Raw genomic sequence first — 18,570 nt, forward strand, 5'->3', positions numbered from 1 at the left:
CGTGCTGTCTAAACTTCACGAAATTTTTCACCCTGTATTTTCCAGGAGTGTTGCATAGACGTCACGCCCTTTGTCATCCACCCAGATTAACAAAAGTAACTTAACTTTTCGTCCTCTGGTTTTGCTTTGAGTGATCCAGCAAATATCAATTCTACATATCTTTGGAACTTCAGTCTTGTCCTATACTTCCGGTAAGTTAGTATTTTCCAAATCCATTCTGGCAGGATGGGGGTTATGCCGGGCATATCCATAATAACTTAGAAAATTAGTTCTAGTTCTATTTCTAGTCGGTACTCCCGAACAATCAATTAAGATTATGACTGGGAGGCGCTTCTCAGGGAAACAGTATTAATCTTTAAAGGTTAGGTGTAAAGGTTAAAAGATAAAGATAAAAATAGAGTGCAAAGGTTAAAAATAAAAACAGTAAGTTATGAGCTAAGGAATGACCGTCACCAGCTTCTGGGTAAAGATATTGAAGCTGGGACTAGACTGAATATGACCAGGGAGACTGTTCCAGTAACGTAAATTTCTAGGAAAGAAGGGTTTCAGGAATGAGTTCGAGACTGGGGTATGAGGAAGTTCCAATTTCTAGTGGGTATCAGGTGATCATGGTCAACATAAACAAGCTGGTGTTGAATTTAATAAAGGAATATGAGAGAGTTATTGATCATTCGATGTTCTAGAGTTTTCCAGTGGAGATTGTTTATCATTTGTGTTACACTGCTGGTGAAATCATAATTATTACAAACATACCTGGCCACAGCTCTCTGGACACTTTTGATCTTATAAGCAAGATGTTTTTGCCAGGGGTGCAAAACAACTGAGCAGTACCCAACTTGTGGTCTCACTTATGTAGTGTAAGCAGCTTCTTTGACATTTCTATTTGATGTTTCTTTTGATAAATCTTGGTGAATTGTTAGCTTTTGCTGTGATGTTGTTATATGCTGGTTCCAGTTTACATCCTAAGAAATGGTCACCCCTAGATATTTAGCTGAGTCAATGGTTTTAAGTGTGGTGTTATGCAGTGTGTAAGGGGAAAAACAGGAGTTTTCTTCCTGGTGATCCGTAGTACCTCACATTTATCTGGGTTAAACTCCATAGCCCAGTCTTGTTCCCAGGTTTCAAGTTTATGTAGGTCTGTCTGTAGGCTCGGAGTGTGTGTTTCGGAGCTAACTGTCAAGTATACTATGGTGTCGTCCGCAAATAGTCGGGCCTTACTTTTGCTGGATTCAGGCAAGTCATTAATATAGGCAAGAAAAGGCAAGGACCAATAACAGAGCCTTGTGGGACACCCGATAGTACAGGAAGTTCATCAGATAGGTGGCCATAAACCACCACTCTTTGCGAACGGTTTTGCAAAAAAGACTTGATCCAATTTAGAGTTTCTGGATTTACACTAAAATTATAGGGTTTGTGGATGAGCTTGTAATGATCTACTTTATCAAAGGCTTTTGAGAAATCCATTACAATTACATCTGTCTGTTGGTCTTTCTCAAGATTATCAAAAACTTCCTGAGTAAAAATTAATCAACAATATGATTGCAATAGATCTTACTTTTAATTCCAAGTAGTTTCTGATGCGTTTTTGGTCATTAACGGAACATTTTAAAATGAATCCAAAGCATCCATAAATATAATTTATTTACAGATATATACAAGAGTTGTCATGAATACATATTGTATCGAACTGTCCACAAGTGTGGTCTGTTAACACCCGTGTTTGGCTGGAGCCTGGATATAAAGTGTTCTAACTATAGTCCAGTTTCAAATATCAAATATTATTACACTGACATCTGTAGGTTGTTACACAGAATAACATATGTATTTACATTAGAACAGCTGAAAAAGGGTCAAAGGATGTCGAGAATGCAATCATTTCTATATGTATTTACTGTAAAAAATGTAGTAATTATGTAAACTTTCCGCTCTTTTAATTCTCTTTTCGATAAATAAATGATAAAAATAATCCGAGTGTATCCGATTGAGAAGATGGCTGCGCCCAAGCCAAACGTGTTTGTCGGATCTGAAACAGGGCTTTTGAAGGGAATTGCTGTTGCTAAAGGCACATGGAAGAATTTAAACCATATTGAAACGCCTGATAAATCAAACGAAATCACATGTCTTTGCTGGAATGAGGAATCAGAGTCAGGTCTGACTATTGGTATGAAAAGTAGTCAAGTCGCAACCTTTGATGTTCGAAACCAGGTTTTATCCGAATTTACATCGCTTGCAAAAGGAAAAGGGGTTCATCTGAAAGCTGTTGCTAAGTTTGAAAATTTTTTGATAACAGGATTTGACTCTGGCCATGTTTCAGTTCACTCTGATAGTGACATTGTCCAGGAAATTACGACTGGCTCTCATCTTCAGTGCCTGACAATGAACAATAATGTTTTGGGAACAGGTGGAAAAGAAGCTGATTTAAAGATATATGACATCAATACTTTAGACACAGGAACACCAATATTTCAAGCAAAAAATGTGCGAAATGATTGGCTCAACCTCAGAGTACCAGTTTGGGTTACAGGCATAAACTTCTTGGGAGAAAACAAGATAGTAACTTCAACAGGTATTTTAATGGAACTTTAATCTTTTGTATATGTGACCAGGGGTTCCATTTGACCCGGGATCCCGGGTCCGGACCCGGGAGATTTTCAAAAGACGCTCAAAGGACCCGGCAGAATACTTGCCTGTGCGTCCTTCGGGACCCGGGGGCATTTTCCTTTGATAATCCTTTCTCTTATCATTAATTTCCTTCAGTAAAACTATTTCCACGATAGACACGTGTATTCAAAATAAACACTCACGGTCATGCTCTACAGCTTTTGATCTCTGCTAAATCCCGCCCTTTCTCCTGTAGACATGCCTCGCTGATTTTTATCAGCAAGTTACGTCACGGCGAGTGCACATAGCTAACAAGAAATCAATGAAGTGTTGAAATTAATTGATAAAGCGAATCCTGTGTACTGTCAAAAAAAGGCACCAATTATTAAATTATCGTAAGCAGCTGATTACCGAGCATGTGAAAGGTGCCCCGCAAGATTTTTTCATGCCATCTTTAAATTAGACCATTGTTTAGTGATCATATCGTAATTTCAACAAGAAACTTAACAAATTTTGATGAATTTCGAAAGCAAAAATAAGTTTAGAATGTCCGTTCACGGGTCTAATTACACCCGATGTCATATGCATATTTCCAAAATTCCTAAAAAAAAACCTGACTTTCAATGCAGTTTTTTATGATAAGTAGCATCATTATTTGAGGAACTATCGCTGATTTAGCTTAGTTTGCCAAATAAACTGAGCAAAAACTACTTTCCGATGACATTCTGAAAGTGTAATAGTATTCGGATAGTACATTTTGGATACATTTTTCTAGTGTTATAGAACTGTTCTGTTATTAAAAATGAAATGAAATATTGAAGAAAAACCTAATTAAAATAACATGAATTTTGATAAATATTAGTTTACAATATGAGACTATATGACCTGAGACTGACATTTTTATTATGCTGTAACATGATCTTGGGTTTATTGTTTTCTTCTAGGTAAAGATCTACGTATTACTGAATAAAAAAATATAGTAAATTATATTGACGTGTTGGGACAGGACTCCTGTATTTTGGAAAAGGACCCTTCAAAATTTGGGCCCAAGGGTCCTGGGACTCTTGGGTTTTCGGGTCTAGTGGAACCCCTGTGTGACATCTATATTTTATGTCCAGTATTTTAGATGCAATATTTAGGTCCTACAGTAAAATTCTCTCTACTTGCTTTGTTTCCATTCAAAGTCTAACTTTAACTTTAAAGTAAGTAAAACTAAATTTTAAGTTTGATTTCAATATTTTTTTTATTACCTTTTAATATATCATTACCTTTTAACAGATATTTTCATTTTCTTAAAGTACATATCAATGTTCATAAATTTTGCACTTTTCTGTGGCAAGTAGGAAGGCCGATGGGAGTACAGCAACATTTTTCCTACAAAATAAACTGTAGTACTGTTCTTAACTCAATAACTGTTTGTATTTATTGCTTTGTCATCAAGTCAGTGTTCGAAATTCACGGTAGTCCGACAGCCCATGGCTACCAAATTTCAGCTCGGGCTACCGATTTTCCGCAGGTACAAGCCCGACCAGGCTACCGAATTTTCCTAATTTGTTTAAAAAATCATGCTAATTAAACGAGTACTGCGTCCAGACTGAGAAACGCTTATGGAATAATTGTTGGTTTTGCACTCTCACGTATTGACAATCAAACACAGTGTCAAAGTCGTAACCACAGCGCTAATTGGCTGAATACAATCACCTCTAGCGTAACGGATAATTTGATTAGCTTTCATACTTCTCGCGAAATCTCACAAGTACCTGCAGTAGGCAGAGCTTAAATTATGCTATCAGTATGTGTGTAAATGTGTATTCAGCACTCGTTATTAAATCTTGCAAATTGTCAACAGTCCTAGTTGCAGTAATTGGCGAGTGCGGATCCTAAAAAATCGGGCGTAAGAGTTTAGATTTTGTTTTGGCAAGGAGTGTCATGTCCGATGCTTTTGGACTCTTGACGATGCTGATCTGGACTGGAGTATTCAGAGTTAAAATTTTTCAAAAACATGGCAAACATGTACTGTATGTCTTTTCTTCAAACATGCATAGAGATGTCTGTATTTTAACAAAATGTTATATGGTGCAAAAAATATGTATTTTAAGGTATTAAAGTTCGGGCTAGTGAAATTGGTGTCGGGCTTGGAAAATTTCCAATCTGGTAGCCCGAACGGGCTAGTGGATTCAAATCTGAATTTCGTACACTATCAAGTGTACTTGAAAAGTACCCAATCATGTACAGTATCTCAGATTAGTATATGTTTTTTGCCATTATTTCAGGTCACCACCAAGTTAGAGTCTATGATACAAATGTACAACGCAGACCTGTACTGGATATGACATTTGACGAGTATCCTATAACAGCAATGTCTCCTTGTTCAGATTTCCAAGTCATTGTTGGCAACACTCAAGGAAGTATGGGACTACTGGATATCCGAAAAGGAAAACTTGTACACCGCTTTAAAGGTTTTGCTGGTGGTATTAGATCTATACAGTGTCATTCTTCATTACCTTTTGTCGCATCATGTGGTTTGGACAGATTTTTCAGAGTCCATGATATAAATACAAAAGAGTTGGTACATAAGATGTATCTTAAATCAAGACTGAATTGTTTACTCATGTCTAAATATGATTGGTGCAAAGATAATGAGGAAAGTGAAGAAATATTAGAGAAAGATTCTGAAATAGTTAATAGTGATAAAGAGGAAAATGATGATGATGACAATGTGTGGGAACAGATGGAAATTGTGAAAACAAGGACTTTGAAAAGGAAGCAACTTGATGCAAGTGAAGAAGTAATTGAAATAAAGAAATCATCAGGAAAGAAAACAAAAACAAGAAAGAAGCTTAAAAGGAAATAAATATAATACTGTTTTACAGTGTTTGGCATGATAATGTATAAGATTTATTTAATTGACATTTTAAAGTAAGATCAATAATTGGAAGTCTAAAATGGGTCTTAAAGCTGGGAAAAGTTCAGATCTATTTCAATGATTTTTAGTATTGAACAGGAATTAATTAAATATTCTGATGGATTAATATAATTCACTAAAAGTTGGACAGAAGACATTAGATCACTGATTCAAGCAAAAAATGAATACCTATTAGTTAATAACATCGCATGTTGTAGAAGAGAATTAAAAAAGATATGACCAATATTTATCTTGTGTGTATTTACCATAGTTATTACCAGGCAGTACTATATACAAACTTCTGTGCGAAAAGCGTCACTATGGGACCAGAATAGCTGACACATCCATGTAGTCTGATTAGTATCCAAACTGCTTATCATTTGCATACAAGTGTTGAAATTAATAAATACAGTAGAAACTCTGAAAACCGGACCCTGTCCGGACCAAGTCAAAAATCTGGTTTTCAGAGGATTCTGGTTTTCAGAGGATTTTGCATAATATATCTGAGAGGATTTATATATGTATATTCTTATTCCTTTCATCTGACTGTATCATGTTCAGTGTCTTTTAGGTTTTTATCTTTTCCCAAATCTGCATTGTATGTCTCTTTTACATATTAAAACTGAATTATTTCTGACAGAAAAAACATCACTTAAAATGATACTTTATGATGAGAAAAAATGTTTCACTTAAATAGTCCAGCTCCTATAAATCATGAATAATGCATCATGTGACTATCAATATTTAATAATTAATGCCAAAACCAATAATAATTAATAAGAATAAGAATCTTTTTCATATTAAAAAAACTGCAATTTTATGAAAAAATCACCTGTACACTAGTAGATCAATTAACTTCTCCCTGTTTGATTCAAATGTTTTGCACTTTATAAGCTTATCTTTTATACATAAAAATCCTCCGAATGCTGAACTGTTTTTCACGGCCAAAAAGGATAATTACACATAAAAATCCTCCGAAAACCGGACTGTTTTTCATGGCCAAAAAGGATAATTATACATAAAAATCCTCTATACAAAATATCAACACACAGATAAATGTTTTTAACACCTACTTAGGTAACATTTGTGATTGTTAGTTGGTAAACAAAAAAAATGTCACCTGCTTGAGATTGATATTTTTAAAATCAATTCAAAGTGATAATACACATAAGTTGTAGTTGTCCGGTTTTCAGAGGATTCCGGGTTTTGGAGGGTCCGGTTTTCAGAGGATCTTTACTGTAAATGGTATGAATGAGGGGATAAACGGACAGTATGGATGTGCGTTGATCTGGATCCTTGCTGGTCGCTTAGCCCTAACATTGGTTTTTGCAATCAGTACTCGTATTATCGTCATTTAAATAAAAGGATAGCCCTAAAAATTGTTTGTTTGCAATATCTTGTTCATCCTATGATATCAAAAATTTATTTAACTCTTATAAAGGTCTAAAATATAGTGCAAATGAATTTGCATCTTAGTCAAACCAGCTCAATATTGATTATAATATCAAAGTAAGAGAACAATTTTGTTGTTGATAATAAATTTTGATGAAAAAGTTTAAATGTCCTGTTTTGAACATCATTTTAAATGCTCTTTTTGTGGAATGCTTTATGTTTGATATAGGTGATAAAAAACTGATATTTTATTAATAGAGAAGTTACAGAATTACTTGCATAAAATGATACATGCACATTAAAAAACAGTCAAAGTTCTTACTGACCTGGTTATTTGTTTATCAGTGTTCATATTTTGTTGGTACATACACACATGCGTGATACATGTGGCATCACTTCAGAAAATGCTTTCTTTTCAAATTGTTGTTCATTTGTGTTATGCCCGACTATGCAAAATATATGGAGAACTATCCTACTCAAGTCAGCTTTGGCATTTGCAAAGTGACAAGGTGAGCTTTTGTGATCGCGCGGCGTCCGTCGTGCGTCCGTAAACTTTCGCTTGTGACCACTCTAGAAGTCACATTTTTCATGGGATCTTTATGAAAATCGGTCAGAATATTCATCTTGATGATATCTAGGTCAAGTTTGAAACTGGGTCATGTGTGGTCCAAAACTGGGTCAGTAGGTCTAAAAATAGAAAATCCTTGTGACCTCCCTAGAAGCAATGTTATTCAATGGATCTTCATGAAAATTGGTCAGATTGTTCATGTTGATGATATCTAGGTCAGGTTCGAAACTGGGTCACGTGCGGTCAAAAACTAGGTCAGTAGATCTAAAAATAGAGAAACATTGTGACCTCTCTAGAGGCCATACTTTTCAATGGATCTTCATTAAAATTGGTCAGAATGTTCACCTTGATGATATCTAGTTCAAGTTCTAAACTGGGTCACGTGCCATCAAAAACTAGGTCATTAGGTCAAATAATAGAAAAACCTTGTGACCTCTCTAGAGGCGATATTTATCATGAGATCTGTATGAAAGTTGGTCTGAATCTTCATCTTGATGATATCTAGGTCAAGTTCGAAACTGGGTCAACTGGGTCAAAAATAAGGTAAGTAGTTCTAAAAATAGAAAAACCCTTGTGACCTCCCTAGAGGCCATATTTTTCAATGGATCTTCATGAAAATTGGTCATAATGTTCACCTTGATGATATCTAGGTCAGGTTCAAAACTGGGTCATGTGCGGTCAAAATCTAGGTCAGTAGGTCTAAAAATAGAAAAACATTGTGACCTCTTTAGAGTCCATACTTTTCAAGGATCTTCATGAAAATTGGTCAGAATGGTCACTTTGATGATATCTAGTTCAAGTTCGAAACTGGGTCACGTGCCAACAAAAACTAGGTCAGTAGGTCAAATAATAGAAAAAACCTTGTGACCTCCCTAGAGGTGATATTTTTCATGGGATCTGTATGAAAGTTTGTCTGAATATTCATCCTGATGATATCTAGGTCAAGTTCAAAACTGGGTCAACTTTGGTCAAAAACTAGGTCAGAAGGTCTACGTCGTCCATGTGTCTGTGCGTAAACTTTTGCTTGTGACCACTCTAGTTTAAGATCCAGCCTTGAAATTTGGATGTACAGTTTTGCACACCAATCTTTAAACTGTCTTTCAGTGACTATAAATGTGACCTACTGATCTACTTTCTAATATTTTAGCATCAGTTTGCCATTTGAAACGTGGTTCAGTATACTCAGGTGAGCGATTCAGGGTCATCATGACCCTCTTGTCTCTATCTCTGTTAGATTTCATTTAAACTTTTTTAGTTGTTCCATATCATCGCCCACATCAAATGATACAAGATCCATAACTCTGAATTATTCCCCCTTTCATTTAGAATTTCAAGTCAAAGTTTTGATGCAATATCATTTTTTCTCTGTTTTACGTCATAGCCTTGCTTCAAAGTTAAGTAGTTTTACCTCATTAGCACCAACATCATATCATGCAAGAGTCATAACTCTTTGCCAGAATTTCATGAATTATGCCCCCTTGATGCACTTTCACTTGATCTGTATTATTTCAGAATTCTAGATGGATTTTATTCAGACTGAAATTAGTTGTTCCACATGGTCACCTACATGATATGACATACATGTAAGGTTCATATCTCTGCCACCACGATTTCACCATCTGTGCCCCTTTTCACTTTAAATTTCATGTTAAAAGGTTTTGATACAATTCAATCTGATTCTGTTATTACTAAATGGATTTGATTAATACTTAAAACAGTTGTTACACATCGTCTCCCACATCACATGACACAAGGGCTATAACTCAGACGCTAGTATTTCATGAATAAGGCTCTCTCCCCCCACTATGGTTACTTAGATTTCATGTTAAAGTTTTGATGCACTTTTATTCCTTTACTGAATGGATTTGATGTACACTTTAAACAGTACCAATGTCATGTGAAACACAGTCCATTACTTCAGCACTGGTATTTCCTGAAGTCTATCTTTGCTATTATTTAATAAATGGATTTGATACAAACTGTTGTCCTACGTAATCATCGGCAACATAAGTATTAATCACTTAAGCGATAGCTCCAATTTCCTCAGATACATATTTGCCATATTTCACTGTCAAACATCATAGTACTTAGTCAAGTTTGCTCTAACTAGCATCAAATTTAAATACAAATTTCAGAAAAATCATTGTAGCGATAGTTTTAAATTGAATGTTGCCTTTTCAAATGAACTTATATAAAAATATGAAAGTAAATTTATACTACTCCAAACTTAAGAATTTTTTTTTGAATTGGCCAACCTGTACAAAAGAAATGGTCAACTATAGTTGTGTCACAGTTTGAGAAAAATGTGCTGTCAGTCCAGGGCTCGAACCCGGTACTCATTGCCTACAGGGCAAGTGTAGGCTGTCTGACACATATTCTCCCCATCTGACCTTGACATACACCGCCACAAATTGGAATTGCGTCCTTGAATTCCGGAGGTGCATAATATTGAAACTGTCATAAGACTGACCTAGCAAGCATACCACAACCCGTATTGGGTACAAAATGACAGGATGTGGAAATGTCCAGGGCTCAAACCAGGGACTCGTTACATTTTAAATGCACTACTGATTGAGCAACCCGGCAGCCTGATATTCCACCCTAATAACCATGACAGTTACATTTTGTTGTAATATCATTTCCATAATTTATGCATGATAATGTTAGTTTGTAACAACAAAAATTGTCCCAACTAGAAGATGTTCTCTAGTAAGATTTTTCTGAACAGTAATTTGTATGGCCCCAGCATAGAAGATCCACTAGGCATAGTGTTTGAACTGCCCATCTGTCTGTCTGTCACACTGTCTTGTATACTTAACACCTATAGTTTCCATCCAGGTGAAATTAAACTTGGTATTCTTCATTGGAGACATGAATTGATATGTATGCATAATTTGTGGGACTTTCATGTCCAATCATTTGTTTTAAATATTACAACTACATGTGATTGTGTACTCAACTTCTACAGTTTATATCAGTCTGAAATGACACATGGTATGCACCATCACTATGAAGACCACACGCCCATATATTGGGATTTCTTTGTCCTAGCTACTATATTGTGTGGAGATACTGCCTTTTTTTCTTTGAAAAAATACAGTTGCATCAGAACATTTTGTAGTCGGCTCAGCTTACAGTTTCTGTCCAACTGAAATAAAATGTCATCAGTATGAAGTGGACAAGTGCATATTTTTAGGACTTTCATGTTTCACCATTTTTTTGTTCTCACATTTATGTGGGGGCATATAGCATTTCTGATATACGTACTTATGTACGTAAGGCCCAAACTCTTGTATGTCCAACACCTCCCACATAGTTAGCCTGATTTGCTTCAAACTGTCTCAGATGAACAAGCTAGATGTGCAAATGACCATAATGGAAGGAACATTAATTTTGCTGTGACTAGTTTTACCGCAGTTATGGCCCTTTGATATTTTTGCTATATAGAATATAGAGAAAATTCTTGTGTTTCCAACTCCTCAAACTCTATTGCAAAGATATGCTTCAAACTTTCACAGATGAACAAACTTGATGTGAAGATGACAATAAAGGAAGTACTTTTGCTGTGACTATTTTTACCGCAATTATGACTCTTCAGATAGTTTTGCTATATAGAATACAGAGGAAAATCTTGTGTGTCCAACTCCTCAAACACTATTGAAAGGATATGCTTGACAGTAACTGTTTCACAAATGAAGGACCTTGATGTAAAGATGACCATAAATAATGGACATTTTTCTGTGGCTGTTTTTTCTCTCTCTAGAATTAAGGCCCTTTCTTAATTTCACAAAATATGCTCTAGTGAAGAAATTTTGTGTTTTTAACTCTACATGCACCTTTTAAGGAATGGATTCTAAGTTGCTCAGATGCACGACATTATCTGAATACAATTTGCTTCACATTTTTGTTCGAACATCCTTCATACGAAGATGGCTTGTACTAAAAACTGCTATGTAGAGGATGGTACAGTATGTGGGTTCATCCATGTCCTATGAACACAATTTTAGTTCTTGGGTTTAAAGATGAGCATTTAATAGCTCTTGTCAGCAACTCTTAAATTTCATAAAATTTTGAACACAAATGTTCCTAGTGCAGTCTATCAGGTTTTTGTTTAGCTCGTTTGTTGTACGTTAAAAGGCTGTTGTGTATGTGCATTAGTGCATGCATGCCTCCATTTGATTTTTTCCAGGCAGTAACTTAGACATGCATGAACCAAACTTTTGTATATTTGGCATTAATGTTTATCTTAATGCGACTGGGTTTCAAGCACAAACTCTTGGTCCCTATCTGAAAGGTCAATATCAAAGGTCATGTCATGGAAAATTGTTTTTTTGTTGCCTTAATGAGATCCAGTGTCACGTGAACAGTCCAGGCTCCTGTTTCAAAGGTCAAGGTCACAGAAACCATAGACTTAGTATGCCAGTTGGTCATGACTGGTAGATGATCCTATCGATTTCGAAGGTGGTTGCTCAAAGGTCAAGGTTGCGGAGACCTAAAGAAGAAAATCAGTGTCTAAATGACTGAAGAACACTGTTATGCCAGAGCCAGAATTGTAGTGGAGTGGGCGTCCGTGGCTGAATGGATAAGGTCGTTGACATCGAATCATTTGCCTTTCACCAATGTGGGTTCGAGTCTAACTTCGGGACATAAATTTTTCATGAGAGGAAGCCACCCAGCTGGCATTCTGAAGGTCGGTCGTTCTACTTGTGCCATCTGAATGAAAAAACGCCCAAAAGAGTACCTGGAGTCTTGCTCCACTATCAAAAGCTTGAAAGTCACCAACAGACCTATTACTGGGACCCACTATTCGTGTATTCAAACTTCGTAGGAAGTTGAGTATGATAATGACTAGCAAATGATCCCTATCAGCAGGAGACCGGTTGCTCAAAGGCCGAATTGGTTGTCTATTCAGAACTGAAGAACGCTTTGAGGCAGAATTCAAACTTTGTAGTCGGTTTGGTTGGGACCGGAAGAATCGCCCGTTAGTTGCTCAAAGGTCAATTTCATGATGATCTAGTGTTGGAAATTGGTTTCTGATTGAAAATTCAAGAATGCTTCATCTCAGGAACCTTAAACTTCGTAGGCAGGTTGATCGCGACTAGCAGATGACCCCTTTTGATTTTTTTGAAGTTGATTTTCAAAGGTCAAGGTCGCAGTGACGTTGAGATGAAAATTAATTTCTGATCTCAGTAACACCAGCACAGAAACTGCAAACTTCATAGGCAGGTTGGTTGAGACTGCCAGTTGACCCCAATTGATTTTGAGGTAAGTATGTCAAAGGTCTAGTTTTTGGTGATATGAGCCTTTCCATGAGAAAACCAACATAGTGGGTATGCGAACAGCATGGATCCAGACCAGCCTGCGCATCCGCGCAGTCTGGTCAGGCTCCATGCTGTTCGCTTTTAAAGCCTATTGGAATTGGAGAAACTGTTAGCGAACAGCATGGAGCCTGACCAGACTGCGCGGATGCGCAGGCTGGTCTGGATCCATGCTGGTCGCATACCCACTATGTTGGTTTTCCCATGGCACGGCTCATATTATTATTAAACTGCAGAATGGTTTCTAGTTGATAACTGAAGAATGTTTCGACTTAGGAGCCTCAACTTGGTGGGCGGGTTGGACTGGAACATATGGTTCGTAACAATTTCAAAGTCGGCTCACCTTGAGCTTGCATCCTCGTATCACGATTGGGATTTTTTTTTTGCATGTTCATTCGTAGTTCATATGACACCATTCAATCTACGTATGTTTAGATTTGTACTGCTTTCTTTCGTTCATACTTTTGTGCCAGAGCCTGCTTCGGGGGCAAAAGTCGCTTACAGAGAAAAATCGTTGTCTCTGCAGCCACTTTTGGAATGGATTTAAACTTCACACACTTGTTCACTGTGATATTCTGAAATGCAACGCACATGTTCAATAATTCTGTTTTGATTGTGCAAGATTCTGGTTGCTATAGCAACCAAAAGGAAAAAAAAACTTAAACAGTATTCACCTCAGAAAGTTCTTCAAACCATTGTGATTTGTAGCATGAATTCCCTGGTTGGCTCTTTGGGAAAACTTTTAGGCTTTCTTGGAGCCAGTACCTGCTCTATATACCACGTAACTTTCTGTCTGCATCAGGTTTTATGTAGAACAGTCCGCACATGTTCCAAACATCGCAAAACAAACACCTCTTCAATTCATTGACAGAAAATGTGCAGAGAATGTCCAGAGTACTCAAGCGAATACGACCAGAATGCTTAAAAATAGATCATTTTTCTTCTTCAGCTAGAAAACTGTAGTTAATGTGAATTAAAAGACTTTTTTATTGTTTTAATTGATTTTCATAAGTAATATAATTTTTTGAGCTCTACCAAACCGTTAGCAACAATATTTCCCATAAATTCTGATATAGCAAAGACCTTTTGCGCTGCATAAAATATTTTCACTCGTGCGAAAACTAGATGGGTATCATTTTCTCATATTACACTGCGAAAGAAAGGCGTCTTGGTGAAATGAGAATTTAAGATTCTTTCACTGGTTATAGGTGCAGATGGTAATTTCCGGCCTCGAGGGTAACTGTTTAGGCGGTAACGAGGTTCCTACCGAGTTACCGCCTAAACAGTTACCCGAGAGCCGGATATTTCCATCTGCACATATAACCAGTGACAGAATCTTTTTCTTGCATACCGATTTCAAGAAATAATAATAAAAATGAAATCAATCGAACGTCTTTCTTTTTAGAACTATGTCTGATGGCAGTGTATTTAAACAAAGCGCGGGAAACCAACGTCCGTAAACAGGAAAGACGTCATGACGTTTCAAAACAAATAACAATGTTTAGTTCCGGTTTTGTTTTATCAGTTGCAGCGTAACGTTATGAATTTATGATAAAATAACTTGTTTTGAATCGAGAAATATACTATCAGGAACAAAGAGGAACTGTCAAGGTATTGAATTTTGATTCCGTTTTTTAAATAAAATGTAAATTACTACATAAATCTTCTACATACATGTAGTTCGTAATACGTCATTTACAGCACGGGAGTCATCTTACACACCGGGGTGTAGTCATCTTACACACCGGGGTGTAAGATTGATTTTTCCAGCACCGGTAAAAATATCGGAAATCCCCGTCTGGTATGCAAGAAATTAATATACTTCCCTTACTTTAACGTGATACAATGTCATACTACAGCTATTTAAAAAGATGCTATTCTTCTATGAAAAAAAGTTCGTGAGCACATACACGAATGCATTTAGATTAGTAAGGGTATATTGCACACTTTGTCAACTGTATACCGTGGTTTTAATTTTAAGTAGAAAATAACGGCCACCAATAATATATTCTACTTTAAATAGATCTAAGAAACGTTTTTATTTCTCGAGGAGACAGAAATATTGTGTGCTATTGTGTTTAAAGTGGATTTTTCATAGAACTTTTCATATTAATTGTGTCACTTACGTTTCATCTTGCTGGACAACTGATATTTATTTCAACGTACTGATTTGTAATACGTTTGAATATTATATTGTTATTATCATATAACCGCATCAGTTGATGGTCTACTTCCGGATTTCTCATCGCTCCCCAATCATGCTATAACAGTCATTTCCGGTTTCCGTAACGCGCTACTCTTAAGCATACATTCTTTGTAGTTATGTATATAGCTTTTGAAACTGATTAAGTGCAAAACAAAATGGATGAAAAAATACGTGTTTGTTTCATTCTACTTTGGATTTTAGGTGATATATACTTTATTTTTTTCTAATAAAAAGTAAAGAAAATGTTGTTCGTTGTTAACTCTGTGTGTTCTAACATTAGTAACATAGTTTTACATACCGTTATATTATGTTTTGATTTTCTTTTGTGTTATTAAGGAAATATGAAATATCACGGAAATTATTCAATCCAGATAGAATTCTAATTACTTTTTTATATGCGATCGAGTAGTATATTTACGGATATATATCTTTGAGTCCAAGTTAAAAAGTCGATTTTACTTTTTGGTATGAAAGGAACAGAATTAGAACCTCTGAAACATTTTACTATTGTTTTTGTTTTTGAATTTTACATTTATTTTCTTTGTACTTAAAGCAGTTGCCTGCACGTTATTTGTTCTTAATGGGGAAGCATGTTTAATCTATTACTGACTAAGAGTAGAAACATTTTGACTATACATGTCAGAAAAATACAAAACAAAAGAAAAAAAAGAAAAACCACTCATAAGGTTTGTAATATGTATTGAGCTTTGTAATTGTACCCTGTATGTATAGAAAACATTTAAGATGACTGTCATTACAACAAACACCAAACATTATATCGCTAAAATCTGCTTCGAAAATCATGTTATTGTGTCCACATCTGGAGACATACTGTGTCTGAAAATTTATTGCGGACTTATCGTTCCATATCCAAAATTATTTGGGGACATAGATAGACATAATTATGTTCCTTTAATTTTTTATAGGACAACTTTCTTGGACACAAGCAAACAAAAAGATCTGCAATCAGAAGTTATGGTGCAGCGACTGTATAACAGCGCATCAAGACTGCGCTTGGTGTAAAAATAAGGTAATCGATTTATTGATTGACTGATTGATACATTGACTGAATGATTTTTTAATGATCGATTATTAATTGACTGACTCGTTGGCTGGCTGGCTAGCTGACTGGCCGGCTGACTTGCTGACTGGTTTGCTGCTGACTGGTTGGCTGGCTAACATGCTAGTTGGCTGGCTGACTGGCTAACTTGCTGGTTGGTTGGCTGGCTGGCATACTGGCTGGCTGGTTTATGGAATAATTGAGATGATGTTCCAAAGGTAAAGGTAAAGGTAAATGTTATTACCGTCGCTTTGTGAAACAATGAACATAAGCCCTGTAGAGCTTTTGAGCGACCCTATTGAAGAACAGTTAAAACCAATTATATCTTACTCTCAGCAATTTGCTAGTATCCTTTTTCAGCTGGGTCTGCTAAGCCAGTCGTGATAAAGTGCCTTGCCCAAGGACACACAGCAATGGGAGTAGCCAGGAATCGAACCTGGGGTCTTCACCTCCGTGGGAAAACGTCTTAGCCCTCTCGGCCAATGCGTCCACTTACATTCTAAAGGCAGTCTTTCTTAAGAAAAGTCACAGTGAAACAGTTTAAAGTGTTTTCACTACAACTCACCAAACGATATTTTCAAAGAGGATTGGCTATTTAGTAATAGTTTTTTATATGAAAATTCTCGACATTAAAACCAGACCATAATTAGTAAAGATAAGGATGTTTGGAGTATACGAATTGACTATCCACGGAGTCAGCTATTTTAGATGGATCATTTATTTTCGTACGCGAGAGCTTCCTTGTTCGTGTGCAACATTCGAATTTATATTTCATTCAGAATTTTACTCAGATGTTAACATTGATATTGCTTTTGAACTTACTAAATATTTCAAACTTTGCAGGATTTTATAGGAGCAAGATGTAGCACTAAGGACGATCTCATTGACAATGAATGTAATGATGAGGACATCATCTTTCCTAACAATACAGCTTCATTTCCACAGGTAACTTTTTATTCATTAACCCTGCTAAATTGCTATAATGAACTTGTCCATCTTTCAATTTGGACAGTATCATTAACTGTTTGAAATATTGCTTACGAAAAAGACACTGACTGTGGCGAACAGTGCAGACCAAGATCAGACTGCACGGATGTGCAGGCTGATCTTGGTCTGCACTGGTCGCAAAGGCAGAATTACTTGACGCCTAAGGGCTAATGAGATGTTTGAACTGTCGTAAGTAGTAAAAATAGAACATTTTAAGACCGTTATAAGAAAACAATCCGGAAGAAAGGGCGTATCTTCTGTTAGATTAAGGTCGAAGATTGAAAGCGGAAGAATCATGTTTGCTGCTTTTTATATGTACCTCTTTCGCTGCCACGCCTTGATTTATTTTCTTTGTTTTCTGTAACAAGTTTAATCATTAAGACTGTGTCTAATGCCAACAACAACAGCAACAAACTTTGTCAGCAATATTGAAAAAAAAAACATGTCTTTGGCTAATGAACAGATGTAATACTACTAAATAACTATATGCACATGAGTAAACATTTGTCAAGCATAATCATAACAATGGTCTTAACTGGCTGTGCAAAGGGTCGGAAAGACGATTTTATGCATCCTGACACACATTTATTCTCCTGCAGCTTCTGATATTTAAAAAAATGCGTGATGAGCAAGCATCCAGTATTTTTGGTTGGATAACATTTACACAATTTATGTTTCATACCGACTTTGTAGTTCATATACCGATATGATAATGGAAGACCTAATGGTCCCGCTCCGGGTAGACTCATTTACATTCCGCAAGTTCGTTGGATAGTTCCCATCATAAATCAAAATAAGTTGACTGGTATGGTCGTGACAGAAAAAATAAAGAATTTGGAAATAATGAAAGGTCTTATTATGTTAAAAAAGCGGTGATTCAGCGATGCTCCAACTATACAGACAGAATACTAGTAAAAGAAGTTGATAGAGAAAAATACGGAAGGGGATGTATTTTTTTTTTGTAATTTTTAACAGCAAGAGTTGTACTTTCATAGAGCAAATATTTTTTTTTATTTAGCCAGACCAACTTATAGAGATTAACGTAATGGTATTTTGATATTAATTCATTTTGTTGTCTTGTTAAAACAGAACAAAAATTTACGAGATGGGAGCGAGCATCATGACCCGATTCAACTGTCACCGCAGCACGTGAAACTAACTCTTAGACCAGGTTGTATCATTTGTATGCTTTAAATTGTAATGTGTTTAACCCTTAGCCTGCTAAATTGCTATAATGGACTGGTCCATCATTCAATTTTGGTCATACCACTTATCATTCAAAGGGTGTGTTCGCTGAAAATTTACTGACTGAATACAGAAAAATGCAGACCATGATCAACATGCACTGATCGCAAAGGCAAAATCACTTGCCTCCAGCAGGCTAAAGGTTACTGTTTTGGAATATAGGCGAACTGGTTACTTCGTTAGTATTGGTAGCTTGCTTCAAGTTATAAAATCGCTGGTGCGTGTTTGTTTTGTTAGGTTTAACGTCACAAAGACACAATTAGGTCATATGGTGACTTTCTAACTTTT

General features: G+C 36.1%; 2 protein-coding genes across 2 annotated transcripts in view; both read left to right on the top strand.

The window, feature by feature from the left end:
• The first annotated feature begins 1,969 nt into the window (after positions 1 to 1,969).
• LOC123531543 (WD repeat-containing protein 74-like) lies at positions 1,970 to 7,219 on the top strand. The gene is made up of 2 exons (XM_045312603.2): positions 1,970 to 2,566; positions 4,875 to 7,219. Exons 1-2 carry the CDS (start codon positions 1,990 to 1,992, stop codon positions 5,453 to 5,455), a joined length of 1,158 nt encoding a protein of 385 aa, XP_045168538.2. The 5' UTR covers positions 1,970 to 1,989; the 3' UTR covers positions 5,456 to 7,219.
• A 7,814-nt stretch (positions 7,220 to 15,033) lies between these two features.
• Positions 15,034 to 18,570, top strand: part of LOC123531063 (integrin beta-1-like) — a 31,402-nt gene continuing 27,865 nt past the window's right edge. The window contains 4 exon segments of the mRNA XM_053518158.1: positions 15,034 to 15,191; positions 15,917 to 16,020; positions 16,894 to 16,995; positions 18,127 to 18,208. Coding sequence (XP_053374133.1) covers positions 15,146 to 15,191; positions 15,917 to 16,020; positions 16,894 to 16,995; positions 18,127 to 18,208 — 334 coding nt within the window. The 5' untranslated portion in view covers positions 15,034 to 15,145.

The sequence above is a fragment of the Mercenaria mercenaria genome, chromosome 11, assembly GCF_021730395.1.
Source record: "Mercenaria mercenaria strain notata chromosome 11, MADL_Memer_1, whole genome shotgun sequence".
NCBI classification, from domain to species: domain Eukaryota; kingdom Metazoa; phylum Mollusca; class Bivalvia; order Venerida; family Veneridae; genus Mercenaria; species Mercenaria mercenaria.